This window comes from Lontra canadensis, unplaced genomic scaffold, assembly GCF_010015895.1.
Source record: "Lontra canadensis isolate GAN:19392208 unplaced genomic scaffold, GSC_riverotter_1.0 scaffold52, whole genome shotgun sequence".
NCBI lineage: Eukaryota > Metazoa > Chordata > Mammalia > Carnivora > Mustelidae > Lontra > Lontra canadensis.
Window position 1 is genome coordinate 3,844,567 of NW_022631046.1, and position 21,451 is coordinate 3,866,017.

A 21,451-nucleotide genomic window follows, 5' to 3' on the forward strand; every position below is an offset into this window, starting at 1 on the left:
CAATATTCAGATTTTTATTTTCACTTCAAAGTAGCAATTTAGATTGGACTGTGTAACCATCCCTCAGAACTACATACTGCTTAAAATATAACCTATGAGAAATTATACTAGTTACCAAGCATGCTTAGATAAAGCCTTAAAAAAAAAACGTACTGGCAATTGGCCTCTGGGGGACAGGACCATACGTCCTTGAAGCCCAGCAGCTGGGGATGCCTGGCTTGCTCAGGGCGAACGCCGCCTGCTTCATTTTTCCGTTATCTCCCCTTCCCCGGAGCATCAGCAGTTAGACAGACAGAATCCTTTCGTTTGGGCTTAGCTCACTATAGGTCATGTACTACGTAACCAGACATATTTCGCCTTTCTTCTTACATATTTACAAGACTCATGGTCAATGTGTAATCTACTCCAGCTTTGTTGGTTGTTACCCACTTTCTAATAAATATGAGACTGAGGAGTTGTTCGGGGCGACAGTCTTTTCTACTGTCGTCCCCTGCTACCATTCTCTTGCAGCTGACTTGTTTGTGCCTCCTTCTTCTTCCATGTTCTGTCAGGAGGCGGCAGGACTGTCATAATTCAATATGCAAATGAGTAACACTAAATGAACTATTTATTGAAATCAATAAACTCTCAAGCTATATTTACTAATTACTTCTCAGAATCAACAGTAGCCTTACAATACTCAACCAAAGTTAAATTTAAGCAGCATAAATCATAAAAGTACTTAACCAGTACTTCCAAATGTCCTCATGAATTCATCTGAATGAGAGTATTTTGCAAACCAAATGGGTCATACAAACCCTAACTTTGTTGAGAAAAAGGAAGGGGGGAAGTTAACTTCTAATATGTAGTATTAGTTTAGTAGACTTTCAGTTTTTAAACAAGGAATTGTTTTTAGGCAGTTTTTAAATAAGCAATTACTTGAAAAGATGCCAGACTGAATAAAGCAGTGCTCCAGGCCAGCCCACCCACATCCCAAACCCATTAAATCCCTAGTCCCACTTCAATCAGAGCAGCTCCACTTTTGTTTTAAATATGTTTACAGAAGGGTTTATTTGGGGGCGGGGGGAAGTACACTCAACTATTTAAAAATAATAATACATGAACAAAAAAATAAAAAATGACTTGACAATTAGGATTGATCAAACTATGGATCGTAAAGGATGACTTACCCACACGCTCCCTAAGAGCCTCATTTTCATCAAGGAAATCATTGATCTTCAACTCAAGTTTATTGATTTCCTTTGTCAATACTTCAAGCTCTCGATCTCTTATTTTAATTTGGTTTTTACAATTCTTTATTTCAATCACAGCATCTTCTAAACCATATATTCCCTGAAAAATATCCAGTCTAAGTATAATGTAGTTTATTTGAATAAATTATCAAACTTATTTTCTTATTAAGTATGAGGGGAAGTACACATATATGTAAGATTTGTGTCATGAAACTGTGCTTTTTATGGTGCTTTTAAAAAACAAATCTAGTAATATGATGGAAAATGGAACTGCTGGAACTTCCCAGTATAGCATCCTAATGACAAAGTGACTCAGAGAATGACATATAAACCATTTAACAAGGGGCGCCTGGGTTCAGTGGGTTAAGCATCTGACTCTTGGTTTCGGCTCAGGTCTGATCTGAAGGTTGTGAGATCAAGCCCAAAGCGAGTTCCACACTGGGTGTGGAGTCTGCTTAAGATTCTCTCTTTCCCTCTTCACCACCACCACCCTGCTCGCTCGCTCTCTCTCTCATTCTCAAAATAAATAAACAGATAAACAGACAAATAAATAAATAAATATAAAATTAGTGAATGTTGAGGGAAATTGGAAGGGGAGGTGAACCATGAGAGACTATGGACTCCGGAAAACAACCTAAACGTTTTGAAGGGGTGGGGGGTGGGAGGTTGGGGGAACCAGGTGGTGGGTATTAGGGAGGGCACGGACTGCACGGAGCACTGGGTGTGGTGCAAAAACAAGGAATACTGTTACGCTGAAAAGAAATTAAAAAAAAAAAATTAGTGAATGTTGACTGTCTATAAGACCATGCTAGGTAATTCTGGGGTTATGAAGATAAAGCAAATGTTCATGCCATCTCCAGGGAGCTTCATACCCACCCCCCAAATAAACAAACTAAAAACACTTAACAAAATATAGGACAGGAATACTAAGAGTGAATCAGTAATAGCATTAGAATATACGAGTCATTAGTTGCCTGAGTGGTAATGAGATTTAAAAATACAAAAAGTACAAAGTAAGTACTGCGTGTTGGCACAGTAGGCAGCAAAACTGTCCCTGAAATAACTTCTGGCAAATAAACCAGTGGTGTCACATCTATAATGCTGGCACAATGACACCACTTACAAAGAAACTGAACGTGTTGCCTCAACAAAGCCGATGGTCTGGGCACAAGGTTTGGATCAAGCGGCCAGAAAACAATTCTCCGGCTGAAAAGTAAATGCTGCTCTGACGTTTGAATGGGGTAGTACGAACCAACCAAGATAACCTTTACCATAAAACACTTCTGGAACGTTTCTGAAGGCAAATGGTAATGGCACAGAACAGTCTAACTGTGAGTGGCAAGAATAATCTAAGCTCCCTGACCGACGAGATAAAAATACATACCGATTCATAATCTTTTAATCGCTTTAGCGTCTCAACTAGTTCTTTATCCTTTTCCCTAGCATCAGCCTCAGCCAGTTCAGCTGCTCTCTCAGCCTCTTTAGTTCTCTCTTCTAACATCTGAACCTTAGACTGAATTTTCCTATAATGAGTCTGCTGGGAAAGAGCTGAAGCGCCTACAGAGTGAAACAAAAACAAAAACAAAACCGCACGAATTAACTGAATGGATTACTTATTCCTTTAAATCCCTGATTCCAATACAAGACGCAGGAAAGGTGGTATGTCACTTAAAAAGTCTCTTTCTTGTTATTTTTTTATATTTGAGAAATAAAATTTGTTTTCATCTTATTGACAGGACAAGCTTAAAAAGGTCGGATTATGTAAGATCGCAAAACACAATGCTTTCCAAAGAATGATCATTGTGGCAAAAACCACTCGCTCTCTGTTCCTACTGTTCAAACTTTGTCCACTGTAACAGAAGAATGCAATTTTGGTTGGACACACGGCCACATGAAATAAAGACTAAATTTCCAGTCACCCCAGCAGCTAGGTGTGGTCACGTGACCAATGGGATACAAGCAGACAAGCTTGTATTTCAGGAAATGTTTTTAAAGGAGAGGAGTGAATCTTTTCTCTTTCCTCCTTCCTGCTAGATGGAATCCAGATATTAAGTCTGGAACTCAAACATGGAGAACATGAGCTGGATACCACATGCTGAGATAGGCAGGGCAGCAAGATACAGGATGCCTGATATCCCATTATTTGGGCAGCTTATCACACCAACCCCAAACTATTCACCTCAACTTTATTTATATCATGGAAAGATACATTTCTATCCTGTCTAAACCACTGCTACATTTGATTTTTTCTGTTGCCTGCAGCTAAACTTAGTCTTAATAGCTAAAAAATCTCTACTTATATTTTTTTACCAAACCGTTGCTAGACCAAAATATAGCATCCCCATTATCAACACAAATCATTCTTATCCAACAAAAGTGTTCAGTGATTTATAGAGCATGTACTTATGTATAGGCATTGAGCTAGTGTGGGAAAGCATGCACATTTATAAGAAATGGGCCCTGTTTTCTGGAGTGAAAAGCCTAGATGGAGCATGTCAGAGGCTCAAGTGTCCCCAGTGACCCCCACTCTCATTTCTTCCATGTGGCCTGCCACAGTATATTTACCTGCCTATCCTTTAGTGTGAGCCATTTGTCTCTTCCTGCCTCCTCCATCTTGCTGTTTGGGATGCAGATGTGAGGGTAAAGTTCCACTTTGGATGAGACAGATGAGGGCAACACCCTGGATTGCCTAATTCTATACTATCACACAAGTGAGAAAAATAAACTTTTTTTTTTAATTTTAAGAAATTGAGAAAAATAAGCTTCTCTCTTGATTTTGCCACCATTTTTCAGATCTCTAGTTCTGATAGCTAAAGCTAATCCTAACCAATGGAAAGAAAACACCATTAGCTGTCATATTTACAAGTTAATTTCAAGTATAGAGTATTTCCTAGTAGCCATACCTTCTGTGGACTTTAGGGATCTATGACTAGGGACTGACTGAAATGTCATTAGACAAGACCTCTTTCTTATCTGATAGAAGAGATCAATGGCCACTTTTTCTCCTAGTGGCTGGAATATGCAAAACCCACAGTATCGGTTACCCTTTTAAACAGTTTAAACCATGTCAAAGTGTAATTCTAATAAATACATAATACACACTTATAGAAATAAGTATAACAAGTGGGCCTCGTTAGCTCAGCAATCATATTACATTTTTCTAGTCTGTTCACTCTTTCAGATGACGATTTTATAACTTTGTCTTTTCTTCGTCTCTCTCCTCAAACTTCTAACACATCTTCCCCTATCCTTTCAGCTAAGAACCTTACTTTCTTGTTTCCTGAGCAAAGAGAAGCAATCAGTACAGAAGCTCCACCTGCTCTCACCATCAGGTCATCTCCAGTCACCTGCATCTGTATCTATGCACTCCACCTCCCTTCCTGTCACTATGGATGGATTCTTTGTGTTCCTAAGACCCACTACCCCACTGGAACACTAGATGCCATCCCAAGGCCTTCTCAAGGATATTGCTCCAGCAGTTCTCTCTCTCTCCTGCTTCATCGATGCGTCAATTTTCTTCTTTAATGGATCTTTCTTTTCACCCAGAAGTATTATCTCTTCCATTTTAAGGAGAGAAATAGTTTTTGTCATGCCCCTTTCCCTTCAAGTCACTACGCCATTTTTCTCCTTCCCTTTATACAGTCCTCCTCAAAGGAGTCTCTAGATTGTTCTGTCATCACTATCCATTTTCTCTTAAACCAAAAGTGACCAATGCTAAATCCACTGGTTAACTTTCAATGCTCATCTTGATTTATCAGCAGCACTGAATACAGCTCTGAACATGATTGCTTATTCTCTTCCTTGATGACATTCCTCATGTGGTTTTTCAGGACCCCACACATTCCTGATTTTCCTCCCATCTAGCCTCCTTTGGTTGCTTCTTTTCATCCCCTCAGCCTCTAAAGTAAAAGCATCCCTGGGCTCAATCTTTGCATTTTTCTTCTTAACATTTGTTCCTTTGATGATCTCAGCCAGCTTCAGGACGTCATTTACCATTTTTAGGCATATGGTTCCCAAATTTATATCTTGAGATATAAATTTTGAGATATATAAATAAATATATATATATATAAATATATAAATCTTGAGATCTAAATCTTGAGACTGGACTGTTATCCTAAACCTCAGACTTCTATATATACAAGTGCCTATTTATTATTTCCATTCAGATGTGTAATGAGCATCTCAAACTTAACATGTCCTGTTTAACTAAGTACCTGATCATTTCTAAACTTGCTGGAAACAGTCCTTCCCAGTGTTCAGAACAAAAGTTCTGGTAACTCTCTCACACCCTACATCTGATCTGCTAGCAAATTGCGTTTCCATCACCTTCAAAATATATCCTGAACTGACTGCAACAACCCTACTGCTACCCACACACTCTAAGCTACCAGCACCTCTTCAGATTACTCCAACAGTCTCTTAATAGGTTTGCCTGCTTCTGTCCTTGCTACTCCTATGATCTATTGCAGACACAGTCTAAGTCAAATTATTTCACTTTCTTTGTGAAACTTTCTTTGGTGCTTCTTCTCACTTAAAATAAAAGCCAAAGTCCTCACGGTGAATTGTTAAGTCGCTATATGACCTGGCCCCTGGTTACCTCTCTGATCTATCTCATCATGTAATACTGCCCCACCTGCCCACTGTTCCAGCCACAAAGGCTTCTTTTTGTTCTTCAACACACTCGGTATATTCCTACTTTATACTATATATGCCTCTCTCTATATATATGTATATAGAGATACGTATATATATGTATACTATATATGCCTTTATACTTATTCCCACTGTTTAGGGACATCTGCTTGGCTTACTACCTCACTTCCTAAAAGTGTTCAAGTATCTCCTCAATGAGGCTTTTGCTTCACTAAATTACAACCACATCTCCAACGACCACCACCATTATTTCACTTACACACACACATTAGCTATTTTCTTTTGTGAGAGTTACATTAAATATGTCATGAACTTGTCATGAATAGTTAGCCTTAATGTGTCCTGCTATAACTACAGTATGTAGTGCTGTGGAAATATAAGACCACTGATGTTTTAGGGGCTTATGTTCAGATGTATTAGGCAAGGTACTATGTCCCAGGGTAGGGAGAATAAGATGAGACATTAAATTGGGTACAGTTCATTCAAATGCTGACAAGTCAAATGACTTCTGAAAACTACCTACAATGCTGCCACATTGATCAAAATTTTATTCTATTCTTTGTTAATTATTTAAAAAGGGGATAAATAACTATACTCAATTATATCGTCATTTTTCATTTCTTTCATATAACTAAGATGGTAATAAAGGTTAATGTAATTTTCATGGCAGAAAAATTACAGAAAGTATCTCCAACACTAATAAATTTAAACACTAGTAATATATGCAGTTAATAATATACAGTTAATATACATAGTCATTTTTTAAAACAATAAAATTCAAAAAAATCAATAATATATCTATTGACATAATTTAATAAAAATAAAATACTTAAAAATTGAATGGTACATAAAATAACTTTGTATGCTTATTTTTTTATTAACATAAAATGTACTATTTGTTTCAGGGGTACAGGTCCGTGATTCATCGGTCTTATACAATTCAAAGCACTTACCATAGCACATACCCTCCCCCAATGCCCATCACCCAGCCACCCCATCCCTCCCATCCTCCTCCCCTCCAGCAACCCTCATTTTGTTTCCTGAGACCAAGAGTCTCTTAAGGTTTGTCTCCCTCTCTGGTTTCATCTTGTTTCATTTTTCCCCTCCCATCCCCTATGGTCCTCTGTCTTGTTTAACTTTATATGCTTATTAAACATTGAATTACCTTTGTTTCTTTGAAGCTCATTTTTCAAATCTTCAATAATGAAAGTATTTTTTTCCATTTCTTTTGTATATTGTTCTACTTGCTCAGTGAGCATCTTAATTTGACTATCTCGTTCTTGTACACCCTATAAAATATTTTTGAACATTACATATTATTTCTTCATGGATATTAACATACAATTTAAACGTAAGGAAAAAAGTAGATCTTATGTTTATATATATATATATAATATACATATGTTATATATATATTTTTTGGGTCAAAACTATGTCCTTTACTACTTTGTATACCTCAACTGCACAACGTTAGACACACTGATGTCACTCTAATACTTACAGATAGATATAAGAGCTAACTAACATCCTGGCAAAGGGAATTCCAGAACTCTCTAATATTCATGGCTTCTTCTGACTCCTTTCATGTTACCCTTCCTCATGACCCACCCATTTCTATCTTCTGCCCTGTGGTACTTCTTTCAAAGTACTGTCTCTTGCAATTGTTCTTATCCTCCAAATACTTCCCAAATTTCCCCCTTTCTTCCAGACTATAACTATAAAGCACAGATAACGGAAGTATAACTTCTACATGAGTATATTTGTACTAAAAATAAAATTTAATGTAATACAGTCAAATTATAACGACACTTTTAGCTTTTTTCCCATTACACAGGATATTTCAGCACCAACATATAATATAATAAATGTTAACAACAGTGTATGAAGATATACTTGTTTCTAAAAGTTTTTAAGTTTCTTATTAAATAATTCCCAATCAAAACAATGTGTCTATTATCTAAATCAACATAGAAAAATACACAAAATAATTCTATTCCTGACTCTAAACTTAATTCTAATTGTTTCTGGTGACTGGACTTCAAAAGACTATTTATATACCCCATAGTGTAAGCCACTAGGTTAGACACATTGTCTACTTCAATAAACCAAATTTTGAAAGGTTTTACCTGTTGTAGAGCCATAACATTACTTTTATCAGCATCAAGCTGGGCATTTTTCAATTTCTCCCTCAGGTTATGTAACATTTGCTGATATTCAATAATTTCATCATCTTTAGAAGACAAAATTAACTAGATATAAACAACATAGGATCTGTTACATAAGAGGAAAATTAGTAAATCACTTTTTACTTATAGCAAATACTCTAATATATATCATTAGCAAGAAAATACAGGAAATAAAATTCACATTGAAGTGAGTAAGTAACAGCAACTATTTGCATAATCATTGTTCTTTTTGGGTGTACAATCTTAAGTTCAAAGAAGAAATGATTTAAAAATATACAGTATAATTTTTGCTGTTTTAGAAATTCAATCTTTAAACAATCTCAAGCTTTCAAAACTCATTCCTAAATAAGAATTATAAATGCCTTCGTGAAACTACCAGGAAGTTTTGTACAATTAATTTTTATGGAGAAAACCTTAAAATGTCACTGAATGAAGGTGTCTTGTGTTCTTTGCTAGAAGAACCAAATACCAAAATCAACTTATAATTTATAAATTTACCACAGAGCTAATAAAATAAGATTTTCAAGAACTATTTCTAAAATTCATATTGAAAAAACATGTTCACAAGTGTCGAAAAACTGAAAAATGAATGGTTTTTTCAAATATTTAAACATAACAATAACTAAAACAAGGACACATGTTTAGAAAATAGATTGATCAATTTAAAGCAGAGAGTCTAAAAATAAATTCAAATCCAACAAGCATGTCAAATGTAATAAAAATGAAACTGTACTTCAGTAGGAAAAAGATAAAATGTTAAATAAATAATGTTTGGACAACAGACTAGGTCTGCTGAAACCATACCTCTCCATGCTAAAACTAATTACATATGCTTCAAAGACTTAAATGTAAAAGATGAAACTAGGAGGTACTAAAAGAAAATAGAGAAAACAACTTTATGCTCAGAACACTAATTATGACACAAAGTTCAAAAGTCACAAAAAAAAACTACAAAATACAAAAAAAAAAAAAAAATTTCATAGCAAAAAATACCATAGAGTCGAAGACAAGTGTCAAACTGGAGGTATGTATTTGGATATATATGACAACTTGTAGCAATTTAATCTACATCTTTGCAAAATAACAAATACATGAAGATATTCATTATAACGTTGTTTCTAATAGCAAACATCAGTAACCTATTAAATATCACACCATATGCTATCTATTAAATAAATATCTACAAAGAAAAATTACAAAGCCACTAAAAAAAACCAAAGCAATACTGTATATACTGATATAAATAATTCTTAAAAATATTAAGTGAAAATGAAGTACAGAAGAATACATATACTACCATCTCTCTCCCCAAAATTAAATAGGATGTAAAAACTTTTTTTTTCCCCAGGGGTCAGTAGACTCAATCAACAGTCAAATTTGGTCTGCTGCTTGTTTTCGTCAAGTTACATTGCAAAACAGCCTTGCTCATTCATTTATGTATGGTGTATGTCTGCCTTCATGTTATATAACAGAGTTTAATTACACCAGAGACCAGATGGTCTAAAATATTTACTCTCTGCACTTCTTATAAAGTGTACTGACCCCTGATTGATTCGATAGTGCATCATTGCCACTGCTACTGCTTTTGTTTAAAATATAGGTTACCTGAACTTCCCAGATAAACAAATCCAAAGAGCCAACAAGATTTATGAGCTCTGTTAGAAACAATGACTACAAAAGTGATAGCTTTTAAAATTAGATTTATTCAGAATTGTTTTAGACTTTTTCCAAAATATACAGTCATCATAATCCTAGCTTCTGACACAGTAAGGTCAGAGAATTTGGTTGGGGTTGGAGAGTGGAGAGAAGCAAGAAAGGTATATTATGAAAAACTTCTCAGATGATTCTAAAGGTCCCTTTCTTTATTCCCATTCCCACTGAAAACTAATAGTTGTATTGGTCTGAAGGAATTGAACCAGGAACTATATATACACAATACATGGCAGCTATGAGTTATGTGAATATATTTTACTTAGAATTATTTATTTTAGATGACAAATAAGTTTTAGACTTAGACTACAAATAGGCTAAAGGACTACACAGGAGAGAGAGCTTAGTGCTTTTCTAACTAGGACATTTAATGCACTTTAAAATTGCCTAATAAAAACATCACTAACTACCATAAGGCCTTTAAAGAAAACTAAGACTTTGAAATCAAAAATACAAATGAAAAACCCATTAGATCAACTGAAAAAAGCACCTTCCATTCTTCTACTTTTGCGTTGACAGCAGCCATGACTGGATCATCTTCTTCATTTTTTGCTTTCAGAAGATCTGTAAGCTCCTGCACCTAAAAGGCAACAATTATTTCAAGAATCGTTGCAAAATAGTGCAATATATGCATATTTACCCACACATTACACATATGCGGCATACATATTCATACACATATGTATGTATACAGTACCAATGCATATTCATTATTGGAGCAATTCTGTATTTAGAGGTGATATTTAGTGGTTTCTGTATCATTACAGATGCATAACTGTCATTACTAGAGAATTATATTTTTGAGTATTATTCTATTTTTTACACTAATTTAATACCAAGTAAAACATGAACAATGTATTGGTTTTCTGATATTTATAGCATATTTATTTTATAGTAAAAAACTTAACTTCAGGTCCACAAGACTTCTAGGCATTTTTATTAGGAAATTCCCCATATTTATGAGTTTTCCAGGACCCGTATCTACACATTAATTCAGGTATCAATTACAAGGTATGCATAAGGGCATTAGAGAAACACATAGGGACAAACCTATCAGCATGGCAACATGTTACAGTAAAGGATATATTACAGCATAAGACAAAAATTCATATCCTAGAAAGTTAAAGTACTTTTTAGTTTCACATAAATAGTAATGATATGATATGAAGTCTGCGTGAATGAGATAATCTAACAGCAATTCTTACTTGAAGCCGGTAATGATCATTTTCTTTTTTTAATTGGTCCATTATGTTATCTGTTTGATGGACGATAGCTTTCATCCTATTATACTCATCAGTCATCTTTTCCATCTCCTGTACAGACTCTTCTAGATTTTTTCTCATTTCTTGATTCTGAACTTCAATTTTTTCATTAGCTTCTGTTAAAGTCTAATGAAGTTAAAGACACTATGGTTAACCTAAGAAACTGTAATTTAAAATAAATTAAAATTAAATAGAGTCATAAGTACCTGCTGGCAAAGAGAGAATTCTTTAGAGATCTGTAGTAGTGATTGCTCTTGGCCAATGAAATCAAATTAACTATCAACAAAATTATATCTAAAAAGCTTAGTTCTTCTCAATACGCAAGACAGACATATGAAATGAATGAATTTGCAAGATTTATTAACTTTAAAGATGCAATTTATTTCATGTTTCCAAATGCATAGTTGCAGATTTCTACTACAGAAGTTAACTGTAGGACCAGATACTAGGTTTACATTATAATAAAATGGAAGTTTTATAAGAATCATTGCCTTGAACCGACTTCTATTTTACCTGAATTTCATCCAGATACTGGACAAGTTCATAGTTTTTTTTAGACAATTGTGATCGGTAGTCACTGTCTTCTCCTCTTCTTGATAAAAGTGTTTCTTTTTGTGAATCTATTTGTTTCTGATAGTCAATAATATCCTGACGAAGTTGCTCATTCTGAAGGCAGAGCAAATACAATATTCAATATCAAGAAACTATGCAGAGAAACAAAATTTCATCATCTAACTAGTTGATCTCAAAACGTATCTTTAAATTCCCAAGGTCTCTCCACCCCTAAACTCTCACCTTTTTCTTTAGACGTTTGTTCTCCAGAAAAGAACAGGAAAAAGATAATTAGAAATGAGAAAGGCAATCCATAATTAAAATTAAGAATTAGAAATTAAAAAAGAGAAATTTTAGAAGGAGATATTATTTTGGATAATCAATGAAAGCAAGAATATTAATTATCAACCAAAACAAAGATTATTTTGGTTATGTTAAAAAGATAAGAGCTTCTATAAGGATAAACAATGTACAAACATTATTTGGCTCAGAAGAACCAAATAATAAAGAACTTATAAGATTTCATGAGAAACAAAACATTTAAAAGAATACTGGGTAAAATAAGAGAAGACAGAAATCCAGTTTTTCAGCCAATTAGCAAAATAACAAAGAATGGCTTATGAAACAAAGCAAAATTTACCCACATAAAGTAAGAGATGAATGTAGTACTTAGTGGCCTCAACTTTCAATTTATTTTCTATTTCCCTGAGACAAATTCATATCGCAAAATTAGGCAGCTTAAAAGCACCAGTTACTTAGAAGATTCCAGTTCTGGTTAGAGTATAAATTTATGAAAAATTTTTAATAGGTAACTTTGTTGAACTACCACAACTACTAACATTTTTTTACCAACCTCTCTTCTTAATTTGCTGTTTTCATTTTCTGCTTCCTCATTTCGAAGAGCCAACTAAAACAGAAAAAAAAATAAGGTTCAGCAGTAATTCAATATAAAACTAGGTTTTCAGCTGATCAATTTAAATTCTAAATTCTCTCCAATGAAGTAGAGAATGATTAACTACTAAGGATTTAGTTGATCATGTTGATCAAACATGAATAACAAACCAAAATTTGTGAAATCTAAGGATTATGAAAACAAAACAGGTTGAGTCTAAGAAATAAAAAAAAAAAACCCAAAAAAAAAACTAAAACCAAAACTCTAACCAAAGGATACAGAAACAAAACAACACACACATTATCCCCCCACCCCCAAACCCTAATGAGTAATTTTCTGTCAAAGACCTTTAACATTCTGCAGTTCTTCTATATCAGAGCTAGAATACTCTGTGCTCTAGTGAGCATTTAAATTACTTAGAAATATAAGGCAGCACAACATAATGGTTAAAAAGAAGCAATCTGAAATCAAACTGGCCCAGGTTTATATTCTTTGTCCACCAATTTCTGGTGGAGTATGAAAAAGTGATTTACCATCTCTTAAATCCAATTTTCCCATCTCATACGTTGACGTAAAAATTAAGTATGATGTATATGAAGTCCTTAGCACAACGTTCAGTGCATGAAGTAACAAAAAACTATGGAGTGTTTTCTTTTCCTCACATAAATGATTTCTTTGTGACTCTTTTGTTTCTCAAAACAGGCAAATACTATACCTATCATCACATTTTTTTTTCATCCATTGTCCAAACCCCATCCTTCTTATGGCCTTTCACTTTTCTCCCTTATTCAAGGAGAAAGTAAAATTCTCAGTGGCTTGCAATTAAAATATAGTTAAATGTCTATAATAAATAAGCAAATGCAGTATGTGATCCTTGATGGAACGTTGGATATTGGGCGAGGGACTATGAAAGGCAGTATTGGGCCAACAGAAAAAAAAATACAATTACAGACTAGATATAAGGGTATTGAATAAATATTAAATTTCCTGCATATGGTAGTTATGTAGCAGTTATGTTAGGGAATACTCCTCTTTTTCAGAGAGACATGCTTAAATATTTTAGTGTACAGTATCATGATATCTGCAGTTAACTCTCAAATGGCTCAGCAAAGAGAAGAAGAGAAATATGTGTACAAAGATACTGATGGAGAGAGAAAGTAAATGTGGCAAAGTTTTGACAACTGGTGCATCTATATGAAGAGCATATGAATATTTATTCCTTATCTTACAATATTTATGAAGGTTTGATAGTTTTCAAAATGAGAGGTTTAGAGAAAGTTTATTAATAAAATGCAAAATGCTATAAATCTCAAGAGTTTACCTATTACTACTATCATCATCAACATGGTCACCTGAGAATTAAGAAATAGTCCCATTATGTTTTGAATTGGAAAATTTTAACAAGACAAGAAATGTGAAGAACTTAACACTGAAGCATTTAGCACTATTGATGCTCTTTTCCCTTAGTTTTTCAAACATTACATTCCTGATTTTTGTATTTTCTTGTGTTGTTCCTTGAAGTACTTCTTCCTATTTCTTTAGACATTTCTCAGAGATCTCCCTTACAGTCATTTCTATGGCTTCATAGCTATGCTCTTAATTCACAAATCTTCATCATCCACCCAGCGTCTTTCATGAATTCCAAATCCAGTTCTCCTTTTTCAATACGCCCACTGTGACCTCAAACTCAACATGTACAAAAGTGAAAACTGAAGTAATAATTACACACCTTCTAACTCCTCTTGTGTCTCTACTTAGTGAATGAATGACACTATCTCCTTATCCAGCAGCCCAATGCAGAAAACTCTCCATTCCTCCCTCTCCTCTGACAACCAGTCATTCACCACATCCAATTACACCTACATCTCTAAAGTGTTTATATCTCTTAATCCCTTGAATCATGCCTTTAATTAGCCCATCATCAGCTCCTGCCTGAATTAACACAAATGTCTCCTTACTCATCTTAGTCCCCTTCAATCCATTCTCTGTAAAGCTGAATAAACTTCGTAAGTATAGATCTGATCATGATATTCTTTATTCAAATTTTTCATTGGCTCCTTTTAGGAAAAAGACCCAGAATTTCAGGAATCAACCTGTGCTTACCTCTCCAGAGGATCACAAATGTTTAAACAATAAGGGCAGGATAGTACAGTGGTTTAGAGCATAAACTCACTGAAAAAATTTGGATTCAAATCCTGGTTTTATCACTTATTGTTTCTGTAACCATGGACAATTACTTATCCCTCCTGTGTCTCAGTTTCCTCATCTGTAGCATGGGGAAATGTTACCTATCTCATATGGTAAGTATGAAATGAAGAATAATGAATTAGTCCATATAAAATATCTGGCACATAGTAAGTATTCTACACTTGCTATTTTTACCTATATTTCAGCCAAAATGAGTAACTGTAGTTCCCTGAACTCACCATGCCATCTCTTCCCTCCAGATCTTAGCAAACGCTTTGTCTTCAGCCCAGAATGCCCTATCTTTAACCACCATGAATGTATACCCCACCCCTTAGCCAGACTAACTCCTATTATAGGTCTCAGTTTATAAATTACTTCCTGAACCTCAAGACTGATTTAGGTATCCCTCCCCAGAATATCCTCTGTATTACATTTCTTATTGACAATGAATATAAAGAAGCAGGGTATCATTGACCTCTGTATTCCTAGAACCTAACAGTTTCTGGCAAGCTATAAATTCTCAGTAAAGTGAATGACTGGTTAAGGGCAAAGAAGAAATTTCCAACAACTCATATTCCATCTCAAGGACTCTAGCAATTGGAATAGTACATGGACCATATATTCAAGTTTTCTGCATTTGTACCTATGAAGAAAGATAGTAGTCTAAGAAGAATAGACAAGGTAGTTCTGATTAGCTAAGGTTACATGGTATGAATGAGAAAAAGTTGATTAATGTATGGGCTACACAGAACAGTTCAGAAAACCAACAGTTCAGAAAACCCCTAACAAGCAATTCTATTACTGTATATCACAGTGATTATTAAGAAATCCATAAGTCTGCTATGTTTTATTGGGTCAACTAAACAGACAATCCTCTAAGAACTTATTTCTAACCTTTAGGTGCCATCAATCCATACTTTTTCACCACAAAAATTGTATGGATAAATCACTTTTACAAGAGTCTTCTAAATTATATTAAAAAAAAAAGATACATAAAGAAAAGGTATGTTTTTCCTTACAAATCAATTTATAACAAATTCTTTAAAACAGCAACAACACCTTATAATCATTGACATCTACTTAAAATTTACCAAGAGAACTACTTAAAATTTCTAAGAGAACAATGGACAAAATAAAATTATTAGGATATAACAAGACATTGACCTAAAGGACAAAAAGGTAGAAAAAGCTTCTGGGAATCAGGGATGGGACAGTTACAACACTTAGGCAGCAGATTTGTGTAAGTTTACTGACAGGTGAGGCAAAATAAGAAACATTGTTTTCTGACAGGAATTAACAAAACCATCTGCGAAAAATTTTTTTCCTCAAACTAAATTTAAGTGACTACTGCATGAATTATTTTATACATAGCAAGGAATAACATAAAAAGTACTAACTATATTTGTATAAAAGATGAAATGTCATACTTTAAAATATACATTGATTTATAAAATGCTGGCATTAACACAACTTGTTAAGAAACTATATTTTTTTACATGTAAGTATTTATTGCACAAAGCAAGGTACTTCTGAAAACAAGAAATTTGATTTAAAGATGTGATGACAACATGAATAGTCATATAAAGCCTTAGCAGTAAGTATACATCAATTCTCACATAAAACATATAAATTGATAGTTATCACTATAAAAAGTATAATCAGGTATTTTTAGGTAACTCAATCAGTTAAAATTCATTGAGGAAAGTGTGCCTTACTTGTTCATTAACCTTCTTCTCTTTCTCTAATTCCTTTTCCATGTCCTCCAATTCTCTATCTTTTTGCTCCAACTGTTTTTCGAGTTGGCGAATTTCATCACGTAAAAACCGAGTGTCACGTCCACCTGCAGACTGCTGGGCCATCTTAAAGTAATAAACCAAAAGTATAAATCAATCCCATTATAATTAGAGAATCAACAACAAATTGACTTTATATTTGTATTAAAATCAGCACCAGATATTTAAAATCATGTTAGCCTAAGAACCTGTTTTTTAAATTTTTTACTTATGCTTTAGTCTGTAGACTGACATGCCCTTAAGCTTTTTCTGAGCCACCCACATCTAGGAATTGAATGTCAATCGCTCAGCCTCAATTATAACCACTATGCCACAGACACCAGACTAAACTGCACAAGCAGAGGACACAGGCAATGAACTACCAAGCTTTGTCTTAGCGTCAGAACTCTGAAACCAGGCTACAAACCAACAGGGATTCCACCCAGTCATTGACTTCTGGTGCTTTTTTTTCTTTTTCTTTTTTTTAACATGTTTACTTATTTATTTGAGAGAGAGCCTGAGTGAGAGAGAGAGGGAGAGAGAACCTGAAACAGACTCTGCACTGAGCACAGAGCCCAACACAGGGCTTGACCCCACAGCCACGAGATTATGACCTGAGCCAAAACCAAGAGTCGGACATTCAACTGACTGAGCCACCCAGGGAACCTGACTTCTGGTGCTCTTTACCTGCCCTTTTCCTCATACTCTATTTAAATCAGTGCTGTCCAACAGGACTTTCTAGGATAATGGAAATGTTCCTGCACGCCTGAATACTGTAGCCACTATCTACAAGTGGTTTTGAGCACGTGAAGTGTGGCTACTGCAACTAGAGAACTGAATTTTTAATTTTTTTGTAATGAATTTAAGTGTAAATAACCACAGGTGATTACTGATACTGTACTGGATGGCTCAGGCTAAGATTACCTTGAAAATCTTGTGCCAGACTGGGGTACCTGGCGAGTTCAATAGGTAGGAGCAGTCAACTCTTGATCTTAGGGTTATGAGTTTGTGTCTCATGTTGAGGGTAGATTTTAATTAAAAAAAAAAAAAAATCTTGTGGCAGATTAAATCCATTTCGCTTCATATTCCTGTTATTTGGGGTCATGGTCCAAAATAAGTCTTTATTATCTACCTGTCTCATATTCATGTCTTTACCATACAGTTGTTAATTCTACATATTAAGTAGATTTTTCTTACTCTTTTCCTCCTTCAGAAAACTTTCCTTTGTGCTCTTAAAAATCTTTCAAGATAAATTAATATTTTACACTCTTAGCTCTGTTACTGGATCATGGTCTCCACCTCCCCTCCTTAGCTGCAATTTGGTTTCCTTAGTTTACTAAATCCTTTGAAACTCTTTTAATTGGGAGATACTCATTCTTTCATATCCCAAGAACTCATGGGCAAGAGAAGATGTTGATTTACCTCAATCTGCAACTTCCAGGCTATCATTCCTCTACCATCTTGTGAAAATTCCAGCTGCTATGAATTCCACATGACATCCAGCTATCCAATCCCTACCTACTCATGGTAACAGCAAACTACTAACTTCCCAATCGCTCCCTCTCAACTGAGAATTCTTGGCACATGGCTCATAGTGTTCCACCAAAAGCCCCCTAAGCAGTTTCCACATCCATAGAACTTTCATTCTAGTCTCTCTCTTTTTACATGCTTCTTGAATTCACTGTAACCTCCCACTCTCATGCCCACATCAGAACCTTGTCCTAGAAGAAACGATTTCTCATGATTCCTTCGTATATCTGCCCTCTGACCTCATAGGACCCTCTGATTCTTTGACTCCTCTCTAACCTTTCCTATCATTCGAATCTTGATTTACCCATTCAGCTGAGATTTCATAATAATCACTTATCACTTCAACCCCTTTCTTACCAATATCTCCCACTGCCCTGTCCTTCTCTTCTACAGTAGCTGCCTGGATAAACACTAACAGAATCAATCCAACTTCATAAGTCATTTAGTAAGTGTATATTTAGAATGGTTGATATTTTTCTAGAAGACAGATATACAGTACAGAATAAAAAATAACTCATCCTAGTTCATTGAGTTAGTAAGCAAAAGAATCAGGATTTATTCAAATTGTCTGAGTCTAGATCCCTTAATCTCCAGTTCATTCCCCACTATATTTCAAGCTTAAGCTTTGTTAAACTTCCTTCAACTTTGACTACACATCTTCCACTCTTATTTTTGGCAAATGGGCCTTCCCTCTAACCTTTCAACTTCCAGGTTCTACATAAAAGCTTCTGTATACATCCATATTTCCTACTACAAAGGAAGAAGGTCTTTTCTCCTCTTAAAGGCTAATTCATTTGTATCACATTCCTTCCCACATTCTCAGGAATGTCAATGTATTCAGTTCCCTAGCAATATATTCACATTTTGGCTCTTAGCTTTCTCAAAAGCTACTTCTTCTACCATATCCTTCCATCACTATTCCTCAAATTCCCATGTGCCTCCACTCCAGCTCAGTTACTAGTAATCTTCTGTATACCTCTCTAGACTCTAAGCTTCAGGTTACTGAATGTTCTTTTTTTTTTTTTAGATTTACTTTTTTTTAATATTTAGATTTATTATTTTTTATATTTATTTATTTGACAGAGAGACACAGAGAGAACACCAGCAGGGGGAGCAGCATGCAGAGGGGGAGGAAGAAGTAGGCTCCCAGCTGAGCAGTGAGCCTGATGTGGGGCTTGGTCCCAGAGCCAAAGGCAGCTGTTTAACATACTGAGCCACCTAGGTACCCCTCCTGAATGTTTTTATTTTGTTCACAATTGGATGCTCAATCCTAAGAATGTATATAACATGTAAAATACATGTTGAACAAACAACTAATTAGGAACACAGTGTCATTCTTGTGATTTTTCCAAGCAATAATAAAAAATTTTGAAAATAGTAATTCATCATGATAAAATTAACAAGTGCACCCTAGTAATACAAAAGGACATACCTCCAGTTCATTTTCCAGTTTCATTACTTTAGTTTTTAATTGATTTTCTATTTAAAAAAAAAAGTTTCAGTTAGATTTATCTCAAAACAAATTTTTAAATAAACTTCAAAGTAATAAAATTGTTATTTTTAAAGATTCAATCATGATTATAATAAGGTAACGTAAGAAAAAATAACTTTTACACCTCATCCATGAAACAAGAGTTCTAGAAATGTCTTTCAAAATAAAGTGAGTATATAAATATTATGGAGTATACTAAACAGAATCTCCTATTTAACATCATGATAAACTTTTCTAGGGCATTTACCAAATTTTGCTTGTTCTTCTCCAGCTTTTTCAACTTCCTCCAAAGCTAGCTCTACTTCTTGAGCTTTCATCTAAACATAAAAAGAAAGGTTATTTCAATATGCCTTTACATAAGCATTGAAAATGAGGATTTTTTTTTTTTTTTTTCATTTGCTTTCCCAGTATTTAGTGCATTCAATCCCTGGGATATGGAGAGTTTCAGTAAATATTTGTTGAATGAATAGATGATGTTCTTACTTAAGGATATAATTCCTAGATTCCTAACAGCTTGAAATATCTTTGATTCCTCTTTTTCCTTCTGTTTTATATCCAGTAGTGTAACTTTTCCCTTTGTATTGTTTTCTACTATTTTTTTCTATTACATTTGTCTTTATTTTAGTCCATAATCTTATATCTAACCTTCTTCACAATGTTATCTCTAAATAGCTTCAATTTCTTTCAGTTTGTTTTATTAACATATCTACTTTAGCCTTGTTGAGCCATAGTTTACCCTAGTTTAGCCATACTTTTGTATTTACCAACTGCGGGTCAAAAACCTCTATCGGATCCTCATTGCTCATAGCATAAAATACACCTGTAATACCCTTGACAGCCCCCTGCAAGCTATACCCAACATTTGTTTCCTCTATAATCTATTAACAATTTTCTGCACGTATCCTCAACTGTAATGAATAAGCATATTTTCTACTCCAAGTTTTATTTAAGGTGATTTCCAGCTTTAGAAGCTTTCTAAAATTTACCACTGACTTTCATTTACCTAAAATTACTCATCAGTCTTTGCCCCTTCTCTCACCTAAACCTTTTCCCCTCCCAATAAATCCCTATACAACTTGTTCACATTTTTCATTCTGACTTCAGGATTATGTTAACATAATTACAAAAGACCTCGCTATGTTATTTTTAAAAATATCCATTCTGTTTCTCTTAAACATTCTTTTAGGAACTTCAGAGCAGAAACCAGCAATGTTTTGCACACTAAAATTTTCAATCCACACTTAAAGAGATCTCATTTTTGAGTGATTTTGATATTACAAAGTATTTTCTTAAAGATTAACCTATTTAAGAACAGTTCCTTAAACGTCCTCTAATAGTCAAAACCATTATTAAAACCTACTGTATACAAACCTTCATTAGTGATTGAGTAATTCTGAAAAGGTGTATCACATTTTCTTGACTTTCAGTTTTTAGCTCACTTATTTCCACCTAAGTAAAAAGAAAAGCAACTATGTTTTATAATCCTCGGGCAAAATATAAAAACTCTTCCATTTGTAACATTCATTGACTTCAGGAACAACTTAGATTAATAATAGTTGTGTGTATATATATGTGTGCGTATTGTTTATCAATTAAGCACCTTGGATAAGGAAATCAATAAATTATCTGCCAATTCTTCTTGACGAGGCAGGTCATCTGGGTCAACTTTTATTATTTCTTTCCAGTTTATATTAGGTGGCATCTTGAAATCTTTCACTGTGCTTTACCTTCTGTAACAAAACAGATGGGTATTAGCATTTTCAAGGTAAACAGCGTTACTATTTTTATAGATTACATCATTATAACTCTCTATGGTGTTAGCAAAGAGTTATGGCTCTTCGTGTAACAGGTAAGGGGGTTAAAATAGCCTTGATCAAAATTATAGCAGCTGGCACAAAACAACAAATACTGAACCGGCTGAATAAACTATGACGGATTCTCTCATACAGCTCATCTAGGTCAGAACTAAGATGCTGAGCC

General features: G+C 34.4%; 1 protein-coding gene across 8 annotated transcripts in view; it reads right to left on the reverse strand.

The window, feature by feature from the left end:
• CEP290 (centrosomal protein 290) overlaps positions 1–21,451 on the reverse strand; it is a 95,058-nt gene that overhangs the window by 72,976 nt on the left and 631 nt on the right. For 7 of the 8 annotated variants that reach the window (XM_032874176.1, XM_032874178.1, XM_032874175.1 and 4 more), the window contains exons 2-14: positions 21,072–21,201; positions 20,843–20,920; positions 19,719–19,788; positions 19,412–19,458; positions 16,393–16,536; positions 12,452–12,505; positions 11,560–11,712; positions 10,990–11,172; positions 10,275–10,364; positions 8,015–8,137; positions 7,054–7,177; positions 2,617–2,789; positions 1,170–1,332 (exon numbers count right to left, since the gene is read on the reverse strand). In XM_032874176.1, the coding sequence (XP_032730067.1) occupies positions 1,170–1,332; positions 2,617–2,789; positions 7,054–7,177; positions 8,015–8,137; positions 10,275–10,364; positions 10,990–11,172; positions 11,560–11,712; positions 12,452–12,505; positions 16,393–16,536; positions 19,412–19,458; positions 19,719–19,788; positions 20,843–20,920; positions 21,072–21,173 (1,504 nt within the window). In that variant the 5' untranslated portion in view covers positions 21,174–21,201. Of the gene's footprint in view, positions 1–1,169; positions 1,333–2,616; positions 2,790–7,053; positions 7,178–8,014; positions 8,160–10,274; positions 10,365–10,989; positions 11,173–11,559; positions 11,713–12,451; positions 12,506–16,392; positions 16,537–19,411; positions 19,459–19,718; positions 19,789–20,842; positions 20,921–21,071; positions 21,202–21,451 lie in introns of those variants that run through there. The other variant, XM_032874182.1, reaches the window with a different exon arrangement.